The 23,056-nt window shown below is 39.8% G+C and overlaps 1 protein-coding gene across 20 annotated transcripts in view; it reads left to right on the plus strand.

The window, feature by feature from the left end:
- BLM (BLM RecQ like helicase) overlaps positions 1-23,056 on the plus strand; it is a 123,188-nt gene that overhangs the window by 29,705 nt on the left and 70,427 nt on the right. For 18 of the 20 annotated variants that reach the window (XR_003795878.1, XR_003795880.1, XR_003795879.1 and 15 more), the window contains exons 5-12: positions 404-525; positions 3,888-4,020; positions 4,664-5,367; positions 7,142-7,333; positions 8,743-8,861; positions 9,813-9,926; positions 12,541-12,639; positions 12,847-12,995. Coding sequence is in view for 5 of the 20 variants with exons in the window: in XM_029237725.1 (XP_029093558.1) it covers positions 404-525; positions 3,888-4,020; positions 4,664-5,367; positions 7,142-7,333; positions 8,743-8,861; positions 9,813-9,926; positions 12,541-12,639; positions 12,847-12,995 (1,632 nt within the window). In the remaining 15 variants the exon portion in view is untranslated. Of the gene's footprint in view, positions 1-403; positions 526-2,289; positions 4,021-4,663; positions 5,368-7,141; positions 7,334-8,742; positions 8,862-9,812; positions 9,927-12,540; positions 12,640-12,846; positions 12,996-23,056 lie in introns of those variants that run through there. The other 2 variants (XM_029237727.1, XM_029237730.1) reach the window with 2 other exon arrangements.

Genomic DNA, 23,056 nt, shown 5'->3' on the forward strand with positions numbered 1-23,056 from the left:
GAGCCCGTGAGCTGCAGTTATTGAGTCCACGTACCACAACTACTGAAACCCGCGCGCCTAGAGCCTGTGCTCTGCAACAAAAGAAGCCACCACAATGAGAAGCCCGTGCACCGCAACAAAGAGCAGCCCCCGCTAGCCACAACTAGAGAGGGCCCGCGCACAGCAATGAAGACCCAATGCAGCCAGAAATAAATTATTAATTAATTAATTAATTAAAAATAATATTGGGGCCAAAAGATGGAAGACTTTGAGGGCCAGCTAAAGAGGTTTTAGAATAGAGGAGACAGACATGTTCCTCTTTTCTGTCACATAGCATCTGACCAGTTGTGGAAAATATTAGAGGAAAAAGTATGCATTTGGTCTAGTCTATACTGTGATCGGTTTAATATTTTTTATTTTGTAGTGTGTTGAAGGACCTTGACACCTCTGACAGCAAGGATGGTCTTAGCACATCAGAAGACTTGTCAAAATCTGAGAAAATGACTACGAAGCAGCCTAATCAAGAAACCAGCACAAGCTATGATGGTACAAAAGTGTTTGGGACATAACATGTATTGTAACTGCTTACTTATGAAAACAAAGTAAGATTGTATTCTTAACTTGTGACGGTATAGTACACGATGGTGAGCTCATAGTTCCTTTTCCTGTAACAGTGAATCATCCATAATAACCAACCACCATGGGTTAACCATTGTTGCTCAAACAGCTCAGAAACCGAGAAACTTGTTTTCTCACAAGGTGACTTTCTAACAAGTAACGTTTTCAAAATAGACAATGAATTATTTCTCCTACTGAACCAAAATTTTGCCTTCCTGTAACTTTAATCTTTGTGAGATAAGTCTGAAGCGCCTAGCGCTAAATAATGTTTGATCTTTTACCTCTTCTTTATAGGTACTGGTTTCTAGACCTTTCATCCTCCTCGTTCTCTGGGTTTGATTCTTGGTGTCCGCTTGAAGTTTAATACTTTTTGTTTGTTTGATTTGTCTCTAATTCATTTTTAACTTTTCTATTAAATATCTAGTATAAATAATCCAGTAGCACTACAAGGCTTTGAAAAACAGCTGTCTCCTTTCCCACTCCTGATTCCTACTTCCCAGAGGCTTTTTTAGGCTAGAGATTTGTGTCCTTCTATTCTGAAATTTTTTCTGGTATCATTCGTTTTTATTTTCTTTTTTGTTTTTTCTTTTCTCTTTCACTCTTCTTGGAACTTTAATTATTGGGCTATTAGACGTCCATTAATTAACTTTTCTATTTTTCATCTCTTGCCTTTTTGCTTTCTGGGAGATTTCCTCCATTTTTAAATTAACTCTTTGATGGAATTTTTCATTTTCATCAAATTAATTTCCAAGAGCTGTATTGTATTCTCTGAGTATTTCTGTAACGTTTTCTATCCTTGTTTGATGGGTGCTGTACTTATGGTGTGTGTGTGTGTGTGTGTGTGTGCAGGCACACGCACATGTGTAGTGATCTCTGTGTGTTGTTCCTGTTTCCTCTGAATTTCTTTTTGTTTATTTTGGTCTCTGAGTTTATTGTTAGAGATGTTTCTGAAAAACCTGATGTTGTAGGCACTCTCCTAAGTGCCTTAATATTAACTAATTTAATCCTCACAGTGATCCTTTAAGGTGGTTTCTGTTATCCTGTTTTACAAATTAGGAAACCCAGGTACAGGAGAGTTAAATAATTACTCATGGTCATAGAGTTAGACAGCAGCAGAGCTAGGATTTGAACCCAGCAGTCTTAAGGCTCTTGAGTTTACATTGATAGCCACTGCAGTATACTGTTTCTGCCTCATTAAGTTTCACTGGTAAAATGGTTAGTGAGGACGAGAGCAAGGACAGAGTCCCACAGAATGTCATTAGCGGCCTCCCTCTCAGCTGACATCAGTCCCTTCATCACCACTTCTTGTTCATCTTGTTACACATCTGCCTTCAGACTGTTTCTCTCCCTTGTCCACGGGGATGCAAAAGACTCAGTCATATGACTCTAGAAGTTCAAGGTCTGAGGCAGCAAGAGGGAACAGGTGGGACATTGGCTCTAGAGTGATGCAGACCTAGTATACAAGCCTGCCTCTTCCCACTCCTGGCTGGGTGACTATGCCTAATTAATTAACCTTCTTTGGACCTCAGTTTCTTCTTCTGTTAAATGAGGAAAATAGTGCCTGCCTTGCCCAGTAGTTGTCAGGATTCAAGGTAAAGTGCCCAGCACACTCTAGGCCTTCAATAAATGGTAGCTGTCATTATCTGCTAGTCTAGTAATCCTTTCAAAGAAGGAAATACATTGAGATGGCTGGTTTATTTTTATGAACTCTTGCTAACTCTATAATTGTTTCCTCTTTTCCTTAGAGCTCACAAAGCAGCCATTTGATAACATGTTCTGGAATTTTGCCTTGAATTAACTTTAAGATCACCAGCCTGAAGCTTTTGGCATCCCTTTAGAATTTTTTTGAAAATTAAAACAATATTTGCCTGTCTTCACTCTTCCATCACCTCTCCTATTCACTAGATGCCGCATGCATCAGTGACATTTTCTTTGCAGGTTTCCTTTGTACTTGAGGTGTAATCTGTCTAGACGAAGGCTTGAGCTCCTTTCCAATAGCTGTATCTCTCTGAGCCTGTCTTGGTTTTCATTTCCTTTGGACTGTTGTTTATGCTCCTCTCTCCAATCCAATGCCCATTCTCCTTGCAGAGAAAACAGATGTGAAACAGGAACCCAGCAAGTCCACTTTTACCATTTCATACTTCATGACCCTATTTACATCAGCCAAAACTAGTAAAAGTCCACACCCCCAGGTCATTTTCACACAGACGCATGCGTCCCATCGTCTGTGTTATGTCCCCACCACCACGCCCGTCTGTCCTCTCTTCCTCTCCTTCCAGCCCCTTAGACCCTTCAACCAGCTGCCCTCGGTCAACAATTTCCCAGTAGCGTCATTCTCTTCTCTGATTGTCTTCTGAGAATACTGTTGCCTCTGCAGCCCACCTAAACTGTTTATTTCTCCTGCATACCTTAGGCCCCAGAGGTAGGTAGGCATCTTCCTTGCTTCCCATTGCTACCCTAACCCATTTTTTTTTTCTTTCCGTCATATAAAGCCACCCCTCCTTTGATATTATTTCTTAGTTACATAGCTGAAATTTAAAAGTGTGAAGTGGGCTGACCAGATTCAGATGTCCAGACATTGTTATCAGGAATTTCTCTCTTTCACACCTGCCTCCTCTCTCTTCTCTTTCATCCCATCTCTCCATCTCAATCTCCCATTTCCTTCCATCTCTGTTTTCTGCTTTTCCTTGTGTTGGTCTTATTTTCAAGCTTGTGTTTTTCTCCGTGGTGGCAGAGATGGCCACCAGCAGCCTGTCCAGCTTGTTAAAGAGAGAGGTCTCTTTTCCAATCAGTCGAAAAACTCTTAGATCTCATTCTCATTGAGCTGCCTTACATCAGATGCCCACTGAGGACGTGGGAGTGGGGATGGGAGTAGTCTCCAAAAAGAAAGTCGAAGTGCTGTACAGTTAGGAAACACTGGTTGGCAGGCAAACCAGAGCAACAGGTGAGGTTCTTACCTGTCCATACTTTATGATGTACTTTGTATGGGCATGGTGAGATTTACACCTGAAGTTAGTAAAAAGTCATAAACTTTTGTATCTTACAACTTTGGTTACCCTAAGAGAAATAATAAGAATTAACATGAAATGAAAGGATAACATAATTATGAGCTCTTATGACCTAGAATAGAGACAGTATGACTTCACATTATTTCATAGGCAGATAATGGGAGAATATATGGTTGTTTCTAATCTCGTTTGTAAACTACTTCAAGTTTTACATGCATGGCTTTCAAACTGTTGTCTTTTTTGTTGTTGACAAAAAATATTAACAACATAAATACTTTATAGCTAGACAGATAAGTTTACAGCAGCAACTTATTCGTGTGATGGACCATATCTGTGAATTAGTTGACACTATTCCTGATGACAAGCTGAAAACTTTGGATTGTGGGAACAAACTGCTCCAGCAGCGGGACATAAGGTATCAATTTTTCTCCTTCTGGAATATATCTGATTGCCTTTCCAACACCACTGTAAGTCACAAATGTATGGGGCAAGATTTCCAGGCATTCTGGCCAAGAAATTGAATAAGATAATGATCACTTTGTCTTTTTTTTTTTTTTAATTGGAATGTAGTTGATTTACAATGTTGTGTTAGTTTCAGGTATACAAAAAAAGTGATTCAGCTATACATGTACATATATCTATTCTTTTTCAGATTCTTTTCCCATATTGGTTATTACAGAGTATTGAGTAGAGTTTCCTGTGCTATACACTGTGTCTTAAATTTATTACTTTTTCAAATGAGGGCTGCCTGCACCGGGGTGGCTATCGCCAGCAGCAGTCTCAGATGGCCTACTGATTGCTTGACTTCAGTCCCCAGTGCCCTAAACCATTCAACATTTAGGTCCAGCCACACCCCAGTCATTAAAAGTCTCTTCAGAGTTGCTGCAAACAACAACAGCAACAACAACTGTTCCTTTAGCATTTGTATTCAAATTTTTAAGGTTGGAAAAAAGAGGATATATTTTGCCACAATCTGGCATGAAAACTAAAGATAAACTTGTGTGCCTACCATAGCTGACTACTTGTAATTAATTTGATGTTCTGTGCTCTCTCTTCAGAAGGAAACTCCTAGCTGAAGCAGATTTTAATACGAGTGATGCCAGTGTTCTTGGCTCATTGTGGAGATGCAGGCCTGATTCACTTGGTAGCTCTGTGAAGGATATGCCATCTGTTTCCCCACCTTGTGCATTTCCAAAGGGTGATTCCTGTCCTACAGGGAATTCTGTTAAGGAGTTCACTTTTCCAAACCTTCCCTCAAATTCCATTTCTACTGGGGAGTGTTTACTGACTCCTACCCCAGGAAAGACAGGATTCTCAGCCACCACCAAGAATCTCTTTGAAAGACCGTTATTCAATTCCCATTTACAGGAGTCCTTTGTAAGTAGCAACTGGGCTGAAACACCAAGGGTAGAAAAAAGAAATGAAAGCTCTTATTTCCCAGGAAATGTTCTCACAAGCACTGCTTTGAAAGATCAGAATAAACACACTGCCTCTATGAATGACTTGGAAAGAGAAATCCAGGCTTCCTATGATATTGACAATTTTGACATAGATGACTTTGGTGATGATGATGATGACTGGGAAAATGTGATGCATAATTTAGCAGCCAGCAAGTCTTCCACAGCTGCCTATCAACCTATTAAGGAAGGTCGGCCCGTTAAATCAGTATCAGAAAGAATTTCTTCTTCAGCCAAGACAGACTGTCTTCTGGCATCTACTGCTCAGAATAAAAACTTCTCAGAGTCAATTCAGAATTACACTGGTAAGTTTAAAATAAATTGAATGCTTATATTTTATATGAAAACAAAACTGTCCAAAATAGGAATCGTATAAGAAAAACCATAGCAAATCATCATGGCCTGAAAACAACATTGTTTCTATGCAAATTTCTGCTGATAATATGAATTACAAATCACAATTTCAAAAGCAAGTTGCTCTTTTGTCTCTGTAGCAGCTGTAGTTTTATAAAATGTGTAATTATAACCTATTGTAGTAAAACTCTAAAGTCATTACAAATGTGCTTTGCCTTTAAATTAACATTTTTCAGTCCCTAAAACAATAAAGCTCATGAGGGCCAAGTTTTTAATGACTATGGGGGATGGATAAAAAGCAAAGCTGAATTTATGTTAAAATTGTAATTGTGTGTATTTTTAGAATTCTGGGTTGATGAGAACTGATCAGTTTATAAAGTAGAAACATGTTTTATGTCTTCAAATATTAAAATTTAGGGCAGCCTAAGAAAGATAAGAAGTCAGAAATTTCTTAAATCAGTCAAGTTATTTCTTTTGGTCTAGAATCATTTTAATTCATTCAGCAAATATTTATGGAGTGCCCACTGTGTGCCATGTTCTGTGCACAGGTCCTGGTAATAGATGAGTAATGAAGAGTTCCTGCCCTCTTGGAGCTCACAGTTTACTGAGAGAAGTTTTTAGAAGAGTGAAATTAGCCGTTGTAAAGGCTGCAGAGAAAACCCAAAATTAATTTTAAAACCTTACATCGACCTTATAAAGTTATCAAAAAGTGGGTTTTTTAAACTGAAACTAGTTTATACGTGTAAGTTTTTGTAAAGTACAGTCCTCCCTGTTTTTGCCATTGATGACTTAATGCCACGGAGGTTGTTCTTACAGTTCCTCTGTTGACCTTTAAAATAACCATTAATGGATTTATTTTTGTGTCATGTTTGGGCATGTCATACTTGGTGTTCGCAGTTATCTTTGCGGTGGTTGAGTGCCGGGGTTGATGTAACCGCCAGCGCTGGTGTGAGCACCTCTTGTTCTCTGTGCGGAGCCAGAGTTGCAACAGCGAGGAGGCAGCATGGGGCGGGTGCGAGAGATGCCATGGAAGAAGAACCAGAGGAAGTTGGGGTGATTCTGCGGTTTCAGACCCAGTGACTGGGAAAACCGTGACACTGTTAACAGAAACAGGGAAGTCAGGAGGCAGGCAGATTTGGAGCAAAGCTGAGGAGGGCTGTTTTAAGGCTTGTTGAGCATGAAGTGTTGGGAAGTCATTCAGGTAGAAATGTCTGGCAGACAGTTCGAGGTGCGTGCAGGACTGGAACTTAGGAGGGCATCCGTCAAGTCTTAAGAAAGAGATCTAGGCGTTGTGTGCACATCAGTGACGTTTAAGGTCATAGGACTAGGAAAATTCCAAAAAAAAAAAACCAGTCTAAAAAGCCCAGTTCCAAGTGTCCGAAAGATTCCCAGATTTAAGGGGCAAGTGGAGGAAATGGAGCCAGGAAAGGGAATTTAAAGCGAGTAGAAAACCCATGATTATCTTGAAGGTCAAGAGAGAAGAAGGAGAGAATAAATAGTAGTGGTAGATGCTACAGAAAAGTCAAGGAAAGACTTGAATTTGGCCCTTAGGAAGTCTCTGGTAGCTTTGACACTGGACAGCGAGGAAACCCTGATAAACAGGTAAAGAAGGATGTGCTGCAGGGAAATGTACACCAATGATTATGCAGGGCAAAGGGTTAAAATGCTAAAACTGATTTGTTGCAGTAATGCCCTGATTTCTCTTAACATTGATTATTTTCTTAGACAAGTCGGAGCAAAGTTTAGCATCCAGAGATCTGAAACACGAGCATTTCCAAAGTCTCAATTTTCCTCATACAAAAGAAATGATGAAGATTTTTCATAAAAAATTTGGCCTGCATAATTTTAGAACTAATCAGCTAGAGGCGATCAATGCTGCACTCCTTGGTGAAGACTGTTTTATCTTAATGCCCACTGGTATGTATTTTTAGGTATGAATTGGCAGGAGTCCATTGGCAGATGTTAAATGAAAGCCCTTTAATAAAAATAAAAAGAACCTACACAGTATTTCTATCATTTAGGGACCTCTAAACCTCCCATGCCATAGTTAGGAAAGTGTATCACCTCAATCCTCTATTCTAGTTGTTGATATGATAGCATTTATTGCCCTTTAAGATTTTCAACTCAAAGCTCGTTGTGTTGAATTGATCTAGGATTTTCCTTTGGGAATTTTTCTTTTTTCTAGTCGAAATTAGCCTGGAACATGAGCCCAAAAATTACTGTCAGAGACCACGACCATTTCTGGCAGTTTATTTGGTGCAACCTAGTGTTGTATGGTGGTTAAAAATCATCAGCTTTGGAGCGATGCCCTAGGCTTAAAGCACAGCTCTGCCACTTATTAACAGTGTGGACTTGAGCAAGGCACTTCACTCCCTGAACCCCAGTCTCCTCGTGTGCGCAGTGGGGATAATACCAACGTGCCCGCTTCACAGAATGTCTTGAGGATTAAGTGAAAAGCATTGAGTGTAGTTCTTTCTTGTCCTCAGTTTTGAAGAGATCCAGGACTTTTCATCATGCTATTAAAGTTTATAACAGCTGTTTAGTGATTTATTGTCATCCAAATAAGAATATTAAATAAGCCATTAGGATAAGAGGCATGGGGTCACAGTAAATCAACTATACTTCAATTAAAAAAAAAAAGCAGCAGCAGCATAGGGAGTTTGGAGTTTCATTATTCACATGTCTTCCCTCTGCCTTTTACTCACCTTTGTTGTGACCTCCAATCAGTTGTTGCCATCGTCATTAAATAATGTTGCCTGGGTATCCGAATTTTTTCAAGCTGATTTTAAATTTTAGACAGTGTTGGTTTGTTTAATCAGCAGCATTTCATACTTCATTAACTTGTTCAGTCTGTGTCTTCTGATTTGACTCCAATTTGGTACTCCAAAACTAAAGCTGGAGAGGACCCTGGCATTGATCTCGTCCAGACGTTTGAGGCGTTGGTTCAATGGTAGAATTCTCGCCTCCCTCGTCCAGTGGTTTTCATGGCTTTCCATTATCCTCTAGGGTTTCAAGGGGGCATTTTTCAGGGTCTTTCTCAAGTAGACTTTTAAAGTAATTCTGTTGCATTTAAGCTTCCTGCCCTGATTCTTGCTTTTGCTATGATATGCACATACATAAGATATCCCAAGAGATCATTTTTACACATTTAAATTGACCAAGTATTTTGGCTCATTCAAATATGGCATATTTTGGCACCTTGGAGAATATCGCTTGGTGTCCTATTAATTACTTTAAATATTATATGTAATTTGTATTGTAACTTTTGCCTTCATACTCTCAAAATAGAATCTGACAGATTTTTTTGTTGTTGTGATTTCTTTTAGGAGGTGGTAAAAGCTTGTGTTACCAGCTCCCTGCCTGTGTTTCTCCCGGGGTCACTATTGTCATTTCTCCCTTGAGATCACTTATAATAGATCAAGTCCAAAAGCTGACTTCCTTTGATGTAAGTTAAAACACTACCAATTATAATAAAAATGCTAATAAAAACATAATTTAAAAACAATTATATTTCAGTACTCTGGGTAACCTTTTTCATTAAATAGTTCATGGATTATAAGAATAAAGCACGGCAGTTATATTATGTTGTACATTTAAGAACAAGTCTTTGAGAATTCTGGTACAGGCAACATTCTGGAGTTCAGTCTGATTTTACTCTAGAAGAATGTATTTTGGTAAGAACTTTTAACCTGTATTTTACTGATGTAAAATTTTTTTTCTAATATGGAAGGATTTCTTTTTTTACTCCTGTCAGATCAGCTTAGTTCTCTCTCACTCCCTTAATATGTTAAAATGCATACACATGTGCATGCCCACACACATATGTCCTTTTTCCTCCTGGCTGAGGTTAAGAAAGTATATGAATACAGTCTATTAAATCCTACATACTGTGATCAAACAGAACTGTGTTCAGCTTTATGAACCACCACCCCTCAACAAGACCACTGGTTTGATTTTTCTTCCCAAGCATGTTTTAGTACAGTGATGGTAGCCATTGTTCAGCCATTCATGATGTTATGGTCCTTTCAGTGTTGTTATGCATTAAAACCCAAAAGATGCATTTACCTTAAAAAAAAAAATGTGGTCATACATTAGGACTGAAACCTTCTGGATGCTGAATTCATATTTATCTTACTTACAGATATGAAAAGCTAAGGAAGTAAAGAAATGGGAAAAAGAAAAGAAAAGGAAGTAAACAATGGGAAGAATATTTGACTTATGGTTAACAAGGGTTTTTAAAAAATATGTACTGATTACTTTTTATTATGTTGAGATTCTCTTTCCTTTGACAGGTGTGATATGTGACTTGTAAAATATTTATGAAACCTACGGATAAATGTAATCTTGAGTCAGATTAATGGGTAAAATTTAAATTGTTTACTACTTTTATGCTTAGATTCCGGCTACATATCTGACAGGTGATAAGACTGACTCAGAAGCTACAAATATTTACCTCCAGTTATCAAAAAAAGACCCGATTATAAAACTTCTTTATGTTACTCCAGAGAAGGTTTGTATTTATATCATTATTTTAAAATACTATATTAAAGCTCTTTTAGAAAAACAACCCATTTCTCCCTACTGAGTAAGGAAAAACCCAGTCTTTCCCTTCTGTGTTTCTCTCCTTTACTACTCACATAGAATATTTCACTTCTAGTCACCAAATGTATGGAGGTTTTTCCTTATATCAAGTGGTTCTCTGTCAACTATCCAGAGATAGTGTCAGGTCCCACAGGTTAAGGACTCAGTCCCACAAGATTCTTACCACTCTGCTTCAGGGGCCAATCCACAGGGTATCGCAACTTCTGTCTGACTTGGCTACAAATCAGAGGTTCCCGTGACCTCCTCCTGCTTGAATTCAGTGACTTGCAAGAGCAGCTCACAGAACTCAGGGAGACACTTACTTACATTTACCAGTTTATTAAAGGCTATGGTAAGGGACACAGATAAACAGTCAGATGAAAAGATACACAGGGCAAGGTCTGGGAAGGTCCTGAGCACAGGAGCTTCCGTCCCTGTGGAGTTGGGGTGCATCAGCCTCCAGTACGTGGATGTGTTTGCTAACCTAGAACCTCTCTGAACCCCATACTCTTGGGATTTAATGGAGGCTTCCTCACGTAGGCATGAACAATTATTGACTCCCTTCTCTGGTGGATGGGGGTAGGGCCGAAAATTCCAAGTTTCTAATCATGGCTTGGTCTTTCTGGTGACCATCCCCCACCCAGGAGCCCACCCACAGTTGCCTCAAGAGAACAAAAGATGCTCCTAGTGCTCTTTTTTTTTTTTCCGCTGCGTTGGGTCTTTGTTGTTGCGCGTGGGGTTTCTCTAGTTGCGGCGAGTGGGGGCTACTCTTTGTTGCCGTGCACTGGCTTCTCTTGTTACAGAGCATGGGCTCTAGAGCACAGGCTCAGTAGTTGTGGCTCACGGGCTCAGTTGCTCCGTGGCACGTGGGATCTTCCCAGACCAGGGCTCGAACCCGTGTCCCCTGCATTGGCAGGCGGATTCTTAACCACTGCGCCACCGGGGGAGTCCCGCTTGTACTGCTTTATCACTTAAGAATTTACAAGAGTTCCAGGAACCCTGTGCCCAGGAACTGGGAGCAGAGACCAGTGTATCTTTTCTATTATCTCATAAAAGCCCATTAGAATACGTATATTTTAAATTTTTTGACATAATTTCTGATGTACAGTTTAGTGCAAGAATTCCTATATAACTTTCACAGGAAACCCCAAATGGTAGCATTTTACTGTAATTGCTCTATCATTCTTTCTCTCTTTTTCCCTCAAACATTTGAGAGTAAGTTGCAGACATATCCTTTTAACCCTAAATACTTCACTGTACATCTCCTAAAAACAAGGAATTCTCTTGCATAACCTCAGTACAGTTATCAAAATTAGAAAATATTCATTGATGCAGTACTATTACTTTATCTGTAAACCTTATTCCAGTTTCACTAGTTGTCCCAATAATATCCTTTCTAGCAAAAGAAAATCCTAGATTATGCATTGCATTCTGTCTTGCATGATTTTGACAGTTTTGAAGAGTGAAGGCCAGTTGTTTTGAGGACTGTCTCTCAGTTTATGTTTCCTCCTGATTGGATTTGTATTCGTCATTTTTGAGGGGAATATCACAGAAGTGGTGATATGTTCTCAGTGTATCCTATCAGGAGGCATTTGGTGTTGATTCATTCTATAATATTACTGGTGATGTTAGTTAACTTTGATCATTTGGTTAAGGTGTTGTTGTCTGCCAGACTTCCACTGAAAAATTACTCTTTTTTTGTGATTATTAATCACAAAAATAAATGTAATTTTTTTGTAATTGTAGGTATCCTGTTGTGGAATACTCTTGAGACTATGTAAATATCCTATTACTCATCAGACTTTGACCCGAGAGTTTCGTCATCCATTGATGATTCCCCGTCAGTTATTATTGTAGTGAGTGCCAAATGATGATTTTTTTCCAATTTAGTTGGCATTCTGCTGTAAGGACAGGCTTTTCCCTTTACCCACATATTTATTTGTATCAATATGAAGTCATGGATTCTTAATTTATTCAGTAGGTTATAATCATTTACTATTATGTATTTTGATGTTCTAATTGTCCTAGGTTTGGCCAGTGGGAAAGCTCCATCAGACTGGCTTCCGTGACCTTTTGACATGTCTATCAAGACGTGGGTGCCAGAGATGGTCATTGCTACTGGCATGTCATTGCTTCCAGGCCCAGTTATGGACAGAGCTACAAAATATAAATATATGTACATATATATATGTATATATGTACATATATATGTATATATTTCCCCCAGACAACACACACACGTAACACACGTCTGTAACCCTGCTACCAGTGTAAACATGTGGTGGCTCCCAAATACACTGAGGAAGAAAAATTCTTTTAGAACCACTGACCTAACACAAAACTGTTTGCTAAATGTGGGTAAACATTCTAAAATGTCTCATTTGCTATTTCCTATTACTTCTATTTGTAGATCGAAATCAGAACCAATTTTATGTGGAGGTTTTAATACAACTTAAGTCATAGTGGAACTTAAAGACAACCAAATCCTTAAGGTGATATGTTTAAATGTTTTTAAATGTCTGATTAATGCATTTCTGGTCTAGGTCTGTGCAAGTAACAGACTGATTTCTACTCTGGAGAATCTGTATGAGAGGAAGCTCTTGGCACGTTTTGTTATTGATGAAGCACATTGTGTCAGTCAGGTAAATACTGTTCTCTATGTCTTGAGATAGCAATAGATTGTACTACCAACAGTATATATATTTTCAGAGCCAAGAGAAAAAGTATTGAGTGAATTATTCTGCTATTTCACTGAAGAATAAGGTGGTTCTTAATATAGTGAGCAGTCTTTGCTTTATATAAGGAAGATCCAAATAGTCTGAAAAGCAGTATTTTTTTTTTCCAACTAGTGGGGACATGATTTTCGTCCAGATTACAAAAGAATGAATATGCTTCGCCAGAAGTTTCCCTCTGTTCCAGTGATGGCTCTTACTGCCACAGCTAATCCCAGGGTACAGAAGGACATCCTCACTCAGCTGAAGATTCTTAGACCTCAGGTGTAAGTTGTCGAAAGTTACTAATTTTGAAACCCTAGGGCAGTGGTTCCCAGATTGCTGCACATTAGAATCATCTATGGAGTCTTAAAAATCCCAATGCCCAGGTTGTACCCAATGCCAATTATATCAGAATTTGGGGGGCTGGGAGCCAGTATGGTTTTTGTTTTTTGTTTTTTCGGCTGCATTGGGTCTTCGTTGCTGCGCGCAGGCTTTCTCTGGTTGCGGCAAGTGGGGGTACTCTTTGTTGTGGTGCATGGGCTTCTCATTGCAGTGGCTTCTCTTGTTGCAGAGCATGGGCTCTAGGCGTGCCAGCTTCAGTAGTTGTGGAGCATGGGCTCAGTAGTTGTGGCTCGCGGGCTCTAGAGCTCAGGCTCAGTAGTTGTGGCGCACAGGCTTATTTGCTCCATGGCATGTGGGATCTTCCCGGACCAGGGCTGAAACCGGTGTCCCCTGCATTGGCAGGCGGATTCTTAACCACTACCCACAAGGGAAGTCCCAGCTGGTATTTTTTTTTAATTCCCAAGTGACTCCAATGTGCAGCAAAATTTGGGAGCCAGGACCCTAGGGCTTTTCTTTCCTCACTGAAATTAAAACTCTATCCCAGTACCTGTTTTGGAAATAGGGATAAAGTGCATGCCATACCTGTTAAATCCTAGGATAGTCCCAGTAATAAACTAGCTTTTATTTATCCAGTTTTGGCTCACGTATATCCTAGAGTATATGATGAAATGAACAGATGAACCTGCTTTGTCATTTTCCTCTGACATCCCAGCTATATCCAGGATGTTGAAAACAGTCCAGAAACTATGTATACTGCTTTTTTAACTTTGTTTTCATCTCAACAGCAAAGTACTTCTTACTGCCACCAAATCCATCATTATTCAATAGCAAAAACTACTATAAAAAATGTCCCCAATATAGGTTGCACTGAATTATTTTGTGCCTCTGTATGACTTTGTAGAGACAGGTACATTCTCTGACGGGTTAATTTACTCAGCGAATATTTACTTAACAGCTGTTGTCTACCAAGGTTAAAATATTTTTTCCTTCTAATTTATTAGTGGGTGCTTTGAGGAATGGAATGCTTTGAAGAATGGAATTAGTGGGTGTTTTAAGGTCTGAAGGAATAATGACTAATGTATTGGGGTGAATTTTTAAAGCTTTGTTCATTTGGAGACAAAGAGAATAAGCTGGCTCTGTAAATATTATAACCAGTAAGAACAATAACAGCATCTCAGTGGTAATGAGAAGAATTCTAAGTGCCATATGAGGGGACATGAGGGGGTTTGAGATTAAGATAGCTTCAGAGACCTTTGCAGATTAAACTGACATTCTTAAGCCCAAGGATTTTAGAGTCCTCAGAATTTTGTGCGTGTAATCAAAAAAATTGGAATGCAAATTTTTTTGGGGGGGGGGCTGTGTTGGGTCTTCGTTGCTGTGCGCAGGCTTTCTCTAGTTGTGGCGAGTGGGGGCCACTCTTTGTTGCGGTGCATGGGCTTCTCATTGTGGTGGCTTCTCTTGTTGTGGAGCACGGGCTCTAGGTGCACAGGCTTCAGTAGCTGTGGCACATGAGTTCAGTGGTTGTGGCTTGCGGGCTCTAGAGTGCAGGCTCAGTAGTTGTGGCACATGGGCTTAGTTGCCCCGTGGCATGTGGGATCTTCCTGGATCAGGGCTCGAACCCGTGTCCCCTGCATTGGCAGGCGGATTCTTAACCACTGCGCCACCAGGGAAGCCCCAGAATGCAAAATTTTAATTTAATCTTACTTGCAGAGGAGTGTTTGTATAAAATTTGGGGGAAAAAGATATTTTCTTCCATAATTGATTTACATTACAACATTATATTTAAGGTGTCTTCAGGTTCTCGTGAAGAACCCACATGCTAGAAATTTGCTTCTACAAGTACTCCATTGATCTATAAAAGCTTTTATTTATTTATGTTTTGCGGTACGCTGGCCTCTCACTGTTGTGGCCTCTCCCGTTGCGGAGCACAGGCTCTGGACGCGCAGGCTCAGCAGCCATGGTTCACGGGCCCAGCCGCTCCACGGCATGTGGGATCTTCCCGGACCAGGGCACGAACTTGTGTCCCCTGCATCGGCAGGCGGACTCTCAACCACTGCGCCACCAGGGAAGCCCTAAAAGCTTTCTTTAAAATAGGCAGTGTTTTTAGCTTTTTTCCATCACTTTATGCCAGATGCAATCTACTCTTCTTTTAGACTATTAATATTAATTGCCAAATGCCCATAGTTAAAAGAAGTGATATAAATTCAATTCACCTTTTGAGTAACCTTTTGAAAGTGTAGAATTTGTCATTTTTGTTTGAGTAAACATTGCACATACAGGTTTAATATCTTTTCCTAGTAATGTGCGGGGGAGGTCTGCTTGGAAAAGTAATAGATTGTACATTTCCTGAGTCTAGCATGTGGTGCCCTGTGCATGTTTGGCACTCAGTAAGAATGAATAAATGAAACATATGGAGGAACTTTGGTAAATGTGGGTAAAATATGAAAATTTGGGCAGGTCTGTTGACTCCTTAATATATTTGGTACTTCTATATTTGGGAGAATTTAAATCCCTGAGTGGAAGTAAAAGATTTTAACGAACACTTTCTGTTACATTTTTTCCCTGATCTTCTTTTCTGCCCATAGGCCTCTTGTTTGGATTACATTTCCCAACTGCTGCTATGTCATGGCCCTGGTGAAGGCATGTGTCCCTAGGGTTGAAGCCATGGCCCCCATGCTTCTCTCCTACTGCCAGTCTGTGATAGTATTCTTCATCTTTGGGAAATATGAGGATGGAAATAAGTAAAATGGATTGACTTTATTCCTTTTCCTTAGGGCCTTAAAATACAAACTGAGAAAGAGAAAAGAGATAGACATTTAGACAGTAAATACAACAACAATACTATAATACCACAATAATAGCTAACACTTACATATCTAGCCTATACAATGTGCCAGGCACTGTTCTTGGCATTTTATGTGTATTGACTCATTTATCCACACAAAAGTCTTATGAGGTCAGTGCTCCTATTTCCCTCACTTTATGGATGAGGAAACTGAAACACAGAGAAATTAAACAGCTTAAACAAAGTCATACACCTAGCAAGTATTGGAGTGAGGACTTAAACCCAAACAGTCTGCTTTCAGAACCCTTTAAATACTGTACCAAATGCAGAATGAAGTAAGTGGTGATTAGAGATGTAAATTGACTGCTGGAACTTGGAAGGCAAGATTGACTGTAACCCAAAGTAACAACTAACGGTTACGAGGAGGGTCAGGTAGGGTTTTATAAAGGAAGTGGACTTTGTAGGAACAATGGTCTTTTTAAAGTTTTAAACAGCTGTACTGAGATATAAATTACATACCTTAAAATTCACCTATTTAAAGTATGCAGTTCTATGGGTTGATGTTTTGCTTTATTTTTCATTTATTCACAGGGCTGTGCAACCCCACCACTGCCTAATTTTAGAACATTTTTGTCTCACTTAAAAGAAACTCCATACCCATTAGCAGTCAATTCCCACTATTCCCTATCGCCCCAACTCTAGGCAATCACTGATTACTTTCTGTGTCCATAGATTTTTGCCTATTCTGGACATTTCATGTAAATAGAATCATATATTATGTGGCCTTTTGTGATTGGCCTCTTTCACTTAACATAACATTTTCAAGGTCCATCCATGTTGTAACACATATTGGTATTTCATCCTTTTTTTATTGTATGTATATTCTGTTTTATTTATCCATCCATCATGTAATGGATATTTGAGTTGCTTCCATTCTTTGGCTGTTATTAATAATACTTCTGTGAGCATTTGTATACAAATTGTCATGTGGATGTATGTTTTTATTTCTCTTAGGCATATACCTAGGAGTAGAATTGTTGGGTCATAGGGTAACTCTACATTTAATCTTTTTTTTTTTCTTTTTTTTTTTTCATTTAATCTTTTAAAGAGCTTCCCGATTATTTTCCAAAGCAGCTGCACCATTTCACCTTCTGTAGTATATGAGGGTTGTAATTTCTCCACATCCACACCAACACTTGTTACTGTATCTTTTTGATTATACTCATCCTAGTGGGTATGAAGTGGAAGGTGAATGGCATTTTAACAGGTGAAGAGTGAGAATTCAGGGCTGAAGTTTCTGGCATGAAATTACAGGTCAGGCCCAAGGAATGGTGGATAATGCATTGGATAAGAAGAGAAATATAAAGGGATGACCCTAGAAAGGTGGCTTGAGGCCAGGTCTGGAGGGTCTTGCATATCATGATGGTAAAGTGTTTGGACTTTCTTATGTAGGCATTTTGACCTGGGAAGTGGCTTGATCTGAACTATATGGTTGAATGATAACCCTGGCAGTGGAACAGAAGATGGAATGGAGGAACAAGAGATTAGAGGTAGGGTGGCCCTTTAGGAACCCAGTTGTAGCCATCTAGGAGAGAGATTGGCAACACCAGAAGTGGAAGGAGGGGACAGAATCCAGAGAGAAAGCAGAGTTGAATCAACGAGACTTAAAAGAATTTTGGAGAATTGTACCACTTGTACATTTCTAAACCTGAAACCTAAAATTTTTCAACATGACTTTTTTTTCTTTTGTTGTTTTGTTTTGGTTTTTTGAGGGAGTTCCCCAACCAGGGATTGAACCCAGCCCCTCGGCAGTGAAAGCATGGAGTCCTAACCGCTGAACCACCAGGGAATTCCTCAACATGAGTTTAAATAAAGAGAACAGTGGTCTGTTGTAAATAACATTTTTAAACAGAATTGTTACTTAGCTCCTTTAAATGTATCCAGTAGACTATAAACATAATATAGCAATTCTGTACCTACTATCTCCCACTTATAGAAGACATAATAAAAATTTTAACTCTTTAACAGGTTTTTTAATATCCCCTTTTCTTTTCAAACTCATATATCTCTTTCAGTTTCCCTACAGAATTTTATCCTAATTTTATCCTATTTTTATGCATGAAGCCTGTTGCTTACTCTGTCATATTTACCTGCAAGAAAAATATATATATAAATTATTTTTAAATTTCCTATACCAAAATTTTTGTCCTAATTATATATAATCATTAGTAGTACCTGACTGATCAGAATAGCTTAAATATTTTTGAAAATAATTCTTAAGTATAAATTTTGATGGGGAATGTGTAACTTAATGAGATAGGGCTTTTTCCCAATTAGTACATATATCTATGGATAAATCAAGTCTGTTCATATTTCTTATTTTTATAGGTATATTTTATAGCATTGAGAAATGTTGCTCACATAAACATGTAGATAGGAATGGAAAACATTTTATTACAGTATTAACGCTCAATTATTCGAATTCCTTCTGATGTAAATGCCAAAATTATATGATCTGTCATCAAAAATTATTTTTAATGATCTGTCAGCTGACATCTCAATTGAGTCCTGAAAATATTGTGAAAAGCGAAGAATTGAAAACCATCTGACTGACAAAATAAGTCAGATCATTAGTTACTCACTTTACTTTTTCTGGGAAATATACCCTAAAAAAAATGCTTTACCAAAACTTTTCTAATGACTATTAAGTATTTGTGTTACTCTTTCAGTCAGGTGAATCTTGTGTCCAGTATATTTGAAGGAGTTGGGGAAATCAAAATACTATTAGTTTCAGTACACCTTTCCTAGTATATTTTTGACATATATTTTTAATCAGGTGATATGCTTTTCTTTTTTTTAAATAATTTTCTTTATACCCGTCCCTCAGAGAGCTTATCTGTCTTCTCTGCTGTGTGCAGGGACTCTTAATATGCTTTCCTAGTCCTCAACTTTTTTTTTTTTTTTTAATATTTATTCCTTTTATTTTTGGCTGCGTCGGTTCTTAGTTTCTGTTAACTTGGACCTTCGTTGCGGCATGCTGGATCCTCCGCTGCAGTGAGCGGGCTCATCGTTGCAGGGTGCGGGCTTCTCTCTAGTTGTGACACATGGGCTCAGTAGTTGTGGCACACAGGCTCCAGGGCATGTGGGCTCTGTAGTTGTGGCACATGGGCTCTCTAGTTGTGACCCGCGTACTCAGTAGTTGTAGCACGTGGGTTTAGTTGCCCGGCAGCATGTGGGATCTTAGTTCCCCAACCAGGGATCGAACCCGCATCCCCTGCATTGGAAGGCGGATTCTTAACCATGAGACCACCAGGGAAGTCCCTGATATGCTTTTAAATAATAGTTTTGTCAAAACTATTCAAACAGTGGCACATGACTACCATATAACCTAACTGGCAAAGCCAGTTGTCATTGCCAAACCAATTGGCCAAACTTATTTTCTTACATATAAAAAAAAATTCTAACTTTGTTTTTCAGTTCACATAAACTACTTAGTGCGTATCCTCATGACAGTGCCTCAGTTCCAAGAGCAACAAGAGCTGAGTGCAAATTGATTCCATTTCCTGACACATCACTTAAAATGACATGAGTTTGACACCCTGGAACTAATAATATTTACCATTTTAATGGCAACATCAGTACTCCCATCGTGAAGATATTTTGGAATCCAAAGCTTTTTTAGAAAAGAAAATATTGAGATATAATTGACACACCACAAAATTCACCCATTTAAAGGTTAGAATTTAGTGCGTTTGTTTGTATTTTCAGAGTTGTGCAACCATCCCCCGAATCTAAGTTTAGAACATTTTCATCACCCCAAAAAGAAACCTAGTACTCAGCAGCCCTCCCCATTCTCTCCTCATTTGTGCCCGTCTTCTTTCACTTAACCTGTGTTCAAGGGTCATCCGTGTTGTAACACATATCAGAACTTCATTCCTTTTTATGGCTGAATAATCTTCCATTGAATAGGCATTCCACATTTTATTTATCCATTCATCAATTGATGTGAACTCTCCCTAACTAGAATATCTGTTAATTCCAAACATCCCGTTTTCCAACAGGCCAAGTAAGATATGTTATATGTAATGAACTGTAAGAGACTGTTAACTTTCTCATTATAACAAATTGTGTGAATACAGTGGACCCTTGAGCAACATGGGTTTGAACTGCATATGAACATTCACAAACAAAAGGTTTTGTGTGTACCTGTATTTTCATTTCTCTTGGGTATATACCCAGGAGTGGAATTGTTGGGTCGTATGGTAACTATTTTTAACCTTTTGAGGACTGTTTTAACCTTTTGCCAGACTGTTTCCCAAAGTGGCTGCACCATTTTACATTCCCGCCGGTGGTATAGTGGGTTCTGATTCCACCAGCGCTTGCTGTTGTCTCTCTTTTTTTGACCCAAAGCTTTTTTTTTTTTAATGTATGAAACATGGTTCTGAAATTAAAGTGTAATTTGTAGGGAAGAGCAGTAAAGCCATTCTTGTGTATAATCATTTCAGCATTCCTATTGGTAGGGAGACAGACACATGCACCATTCCCAACTTAAGCCCAAATCATATCAAATAAGTTTCAAGAATATCTACATCATTTGTATTCCTGGGCAATTCTTTTTATGCCTTAATTTTATCAGGACTGCAGTTTCCTTTGCTGTGGCAGTGATTGTAAATGATTGACAGAACAATCAAAAGAGTCTATGGGCGGGCTTCCCTGGTGGCACAGTGGTTGAGAGTCTGCCTGCCGATGCAGGGGACATGGGTTCGCGCCCCGGTCCGGGAAGATCCCACATGCCGCAGAGCGGCTGGGCCCGTGAGCCATGGCCGCTGAGCCTGCGCGTCCGGAGCCTGTGCTCCGCAACGGGAGAGGCCACAACAGTGAGAGGCCCGTGTACCGCAAAAAAAAAAAAAAGAGTCTATGGGCATATCAAGTCCTTTATCTACCATCTTTTTTGCCACAATCTGCTACACATTCTTCTGCCATTTCAAGCACTAAAAGATCTCTAAGTGTTTTGTACATAGAAATGATATCTTTTTTTTTAATGGATATTTTTCAGCATTTTTTAAACATTTTATTTATTTATTTTTGGCTGCGTTGGGTCGTCATTGCTGCGCGCGGGCTCTCTGTAGTTGCAGCAAGCGGGGGCTACTCTTTGTTGTGGTGCACGGGGTTTTCACTGCAGTAGCTTCTCTTGTTGCGGAGCATGGGCTCTAGGCGTGCAGGCTTCAGTAGTTGTGGCACACGGGCTCAGTAGTTGTGGCTCGCAGGCTCTAGAGTGCAGGCTCAGTAGTTGTGGTGCATGGGCTTAGTTGCTCCACGGCATGTGGGATCTTCCCGGACCAGGACTCGAACCCGTGTCCCCTGCATTGGCAGGTGGATTCTTAACCACTGCACCACCAGGGAAGCCCTAAATGATATCTTAAGAGGGATGGTTTCAAAGTATTGTTTAACAGTAGTCTCACAAGACCCTCAGAGTAATGCGTTTTATGACAATAGGAATGAAAGAAGCAACTTCATAAAGTGAGAATCATCTTCTCTCCCACCACCTTACTCTCAGTATATCTGAAATCAGAACACCCCAATAAAGGCCAAAATACTTTATTCCTGATGTTATACTTTACTCTTAACAGAAATAATGTAAAACACTTAGAGACATGAAGCCCTACCAAGAGTTTCTGGTATTTGGATTAGAGAAAGTTTCATCTACACCCATACTATATTTCAATTTGTTTTATTTGGTGTACTGGAGGTTTTTATGTCCAAAACAATGCACAGTGGTAAAGTTGAGAATGGGTGAAAAGTAAAATTTGTTTGTTTTCCAAAAGTGAGAGACAATTGTAAAAGGAAAAAACAGGGTAGGAGTAACAAGCAGGGTGTCCTGACTACAGGCATTCTCAGATCCATCTTTAGGGGGAAATTCGTAAGTGTGAAAACAGAGGATCTGGAAATTGATTCCTTTAAAATTGTCTTCGCTCATGTACCTTTGGAAAGTCTTTGTGAACCCTAGGGGTATGCACACCCCAACTTTAGACCACTGACCTGAAAGAAGTTGGACTGTGGTTTAGAACTCTGAAAAGAGGTCTAAGCTGGGGGTGCAAGTTGGGACTTGCAGGAATGATATTTGGTGCTGTTTAAAGCAGTGAGAGTGAGGTCCCTGAAGAAGGTAATATAGGGGAAGAAGAAAGAAGAGCCAAGCATTTTGGGGGGTGATTCTCACTTAAGGAGTAAGCAAGGAAAGGAGAGAAGGAGAGGAAGAAGTCAGAGAGGTAAGGGGGAGAAACCCCACAGGTGTGAGCACTAATAGAGTTTTCGGTAAGGATAGCCAACCGCGTGGAGAGGTAAGAGAATGAGGTCTGACAAAAGACCAGCGTGCGTGGGGCTTCCCTGGTGGCGCAGTGGTTAAGAATCCGCCTGCCAGTGCAGGGGACACGGGTTCAAGCCCTGGTCCAGGAAGATCCCACATGCCACGGAGCAAGTAAGCCCGCGAGCCACAACTACTGAGCCCACATGCCACAACTACTGAGCCCACGTGCCACAACTGCTGAGCCCACATGCCACAACTACTGAAGCCCGCATGCCTAGAGCCCATGCTCTGCAACAAGAGAAGCCATCACAATGAGAAGCCCGCGTACTGCAACAAAGAGTAGCCCCTGCTCGCCGCAACTAGAGAAAGCCCACACACAGCAACAAAGACCCAACGCAGCCATAAATAAATAAATAAATAAGTAACTAACTAACTTACAGACCAGTGAGCGCACCAGACACAGTTGAAAGATTACCTGCACAGTTGAAAGAACCACTGCCTACTGCATGGCCTTCTTATCTGTATTGCAGCCCCTTCAAGAACACGACTACTGCCCTCCACATGTGAAGTGTTGCGTTCTTTAGTCCTAAAACTAAATGCTTATCTTATCAATGGCAACAAAACCTGGACCCATCTAGCTTGGACTTAGATACAAAGACAGAAAGGCAGTGGTTTTATTCCCCATCTTTCCTCCCTCTGATCCCCACCCCCTGTCTAGAGGCAACCTCCTTACCACAGGTTATTGCTGTTCATGGTCTCTTTGTTTCCTTCCGTCCACCCAGGCACTGAGATGTCTTTGTGCTCTAACTTTAACTCATTAGATAGTGTTCTCTCTCCTTTCTGTGGCAATGTTGGAACCTGGCACAGCTGGAGGGTGTCGTCAGGGCCAAGGGCCCTGTAACAATTCCCTTACC

The sequence above is a fragment of the Monodon monoceros genome, unplaced genomic scaffold (assembly GCF_005190385.1).
Source record: "Monodon monoceros isolate NGI ecotype Baffin Bay Population unplaced genomic scaffold, NGI_Narwhal_1 Super_Scaffold_21, whole genome shotgun sequence".
NCBI lineage: Eukaryota > Metazoa > Chordata > Mammalia > Artiodactyla > Monodontidae > Monodon > Monodon monoceros.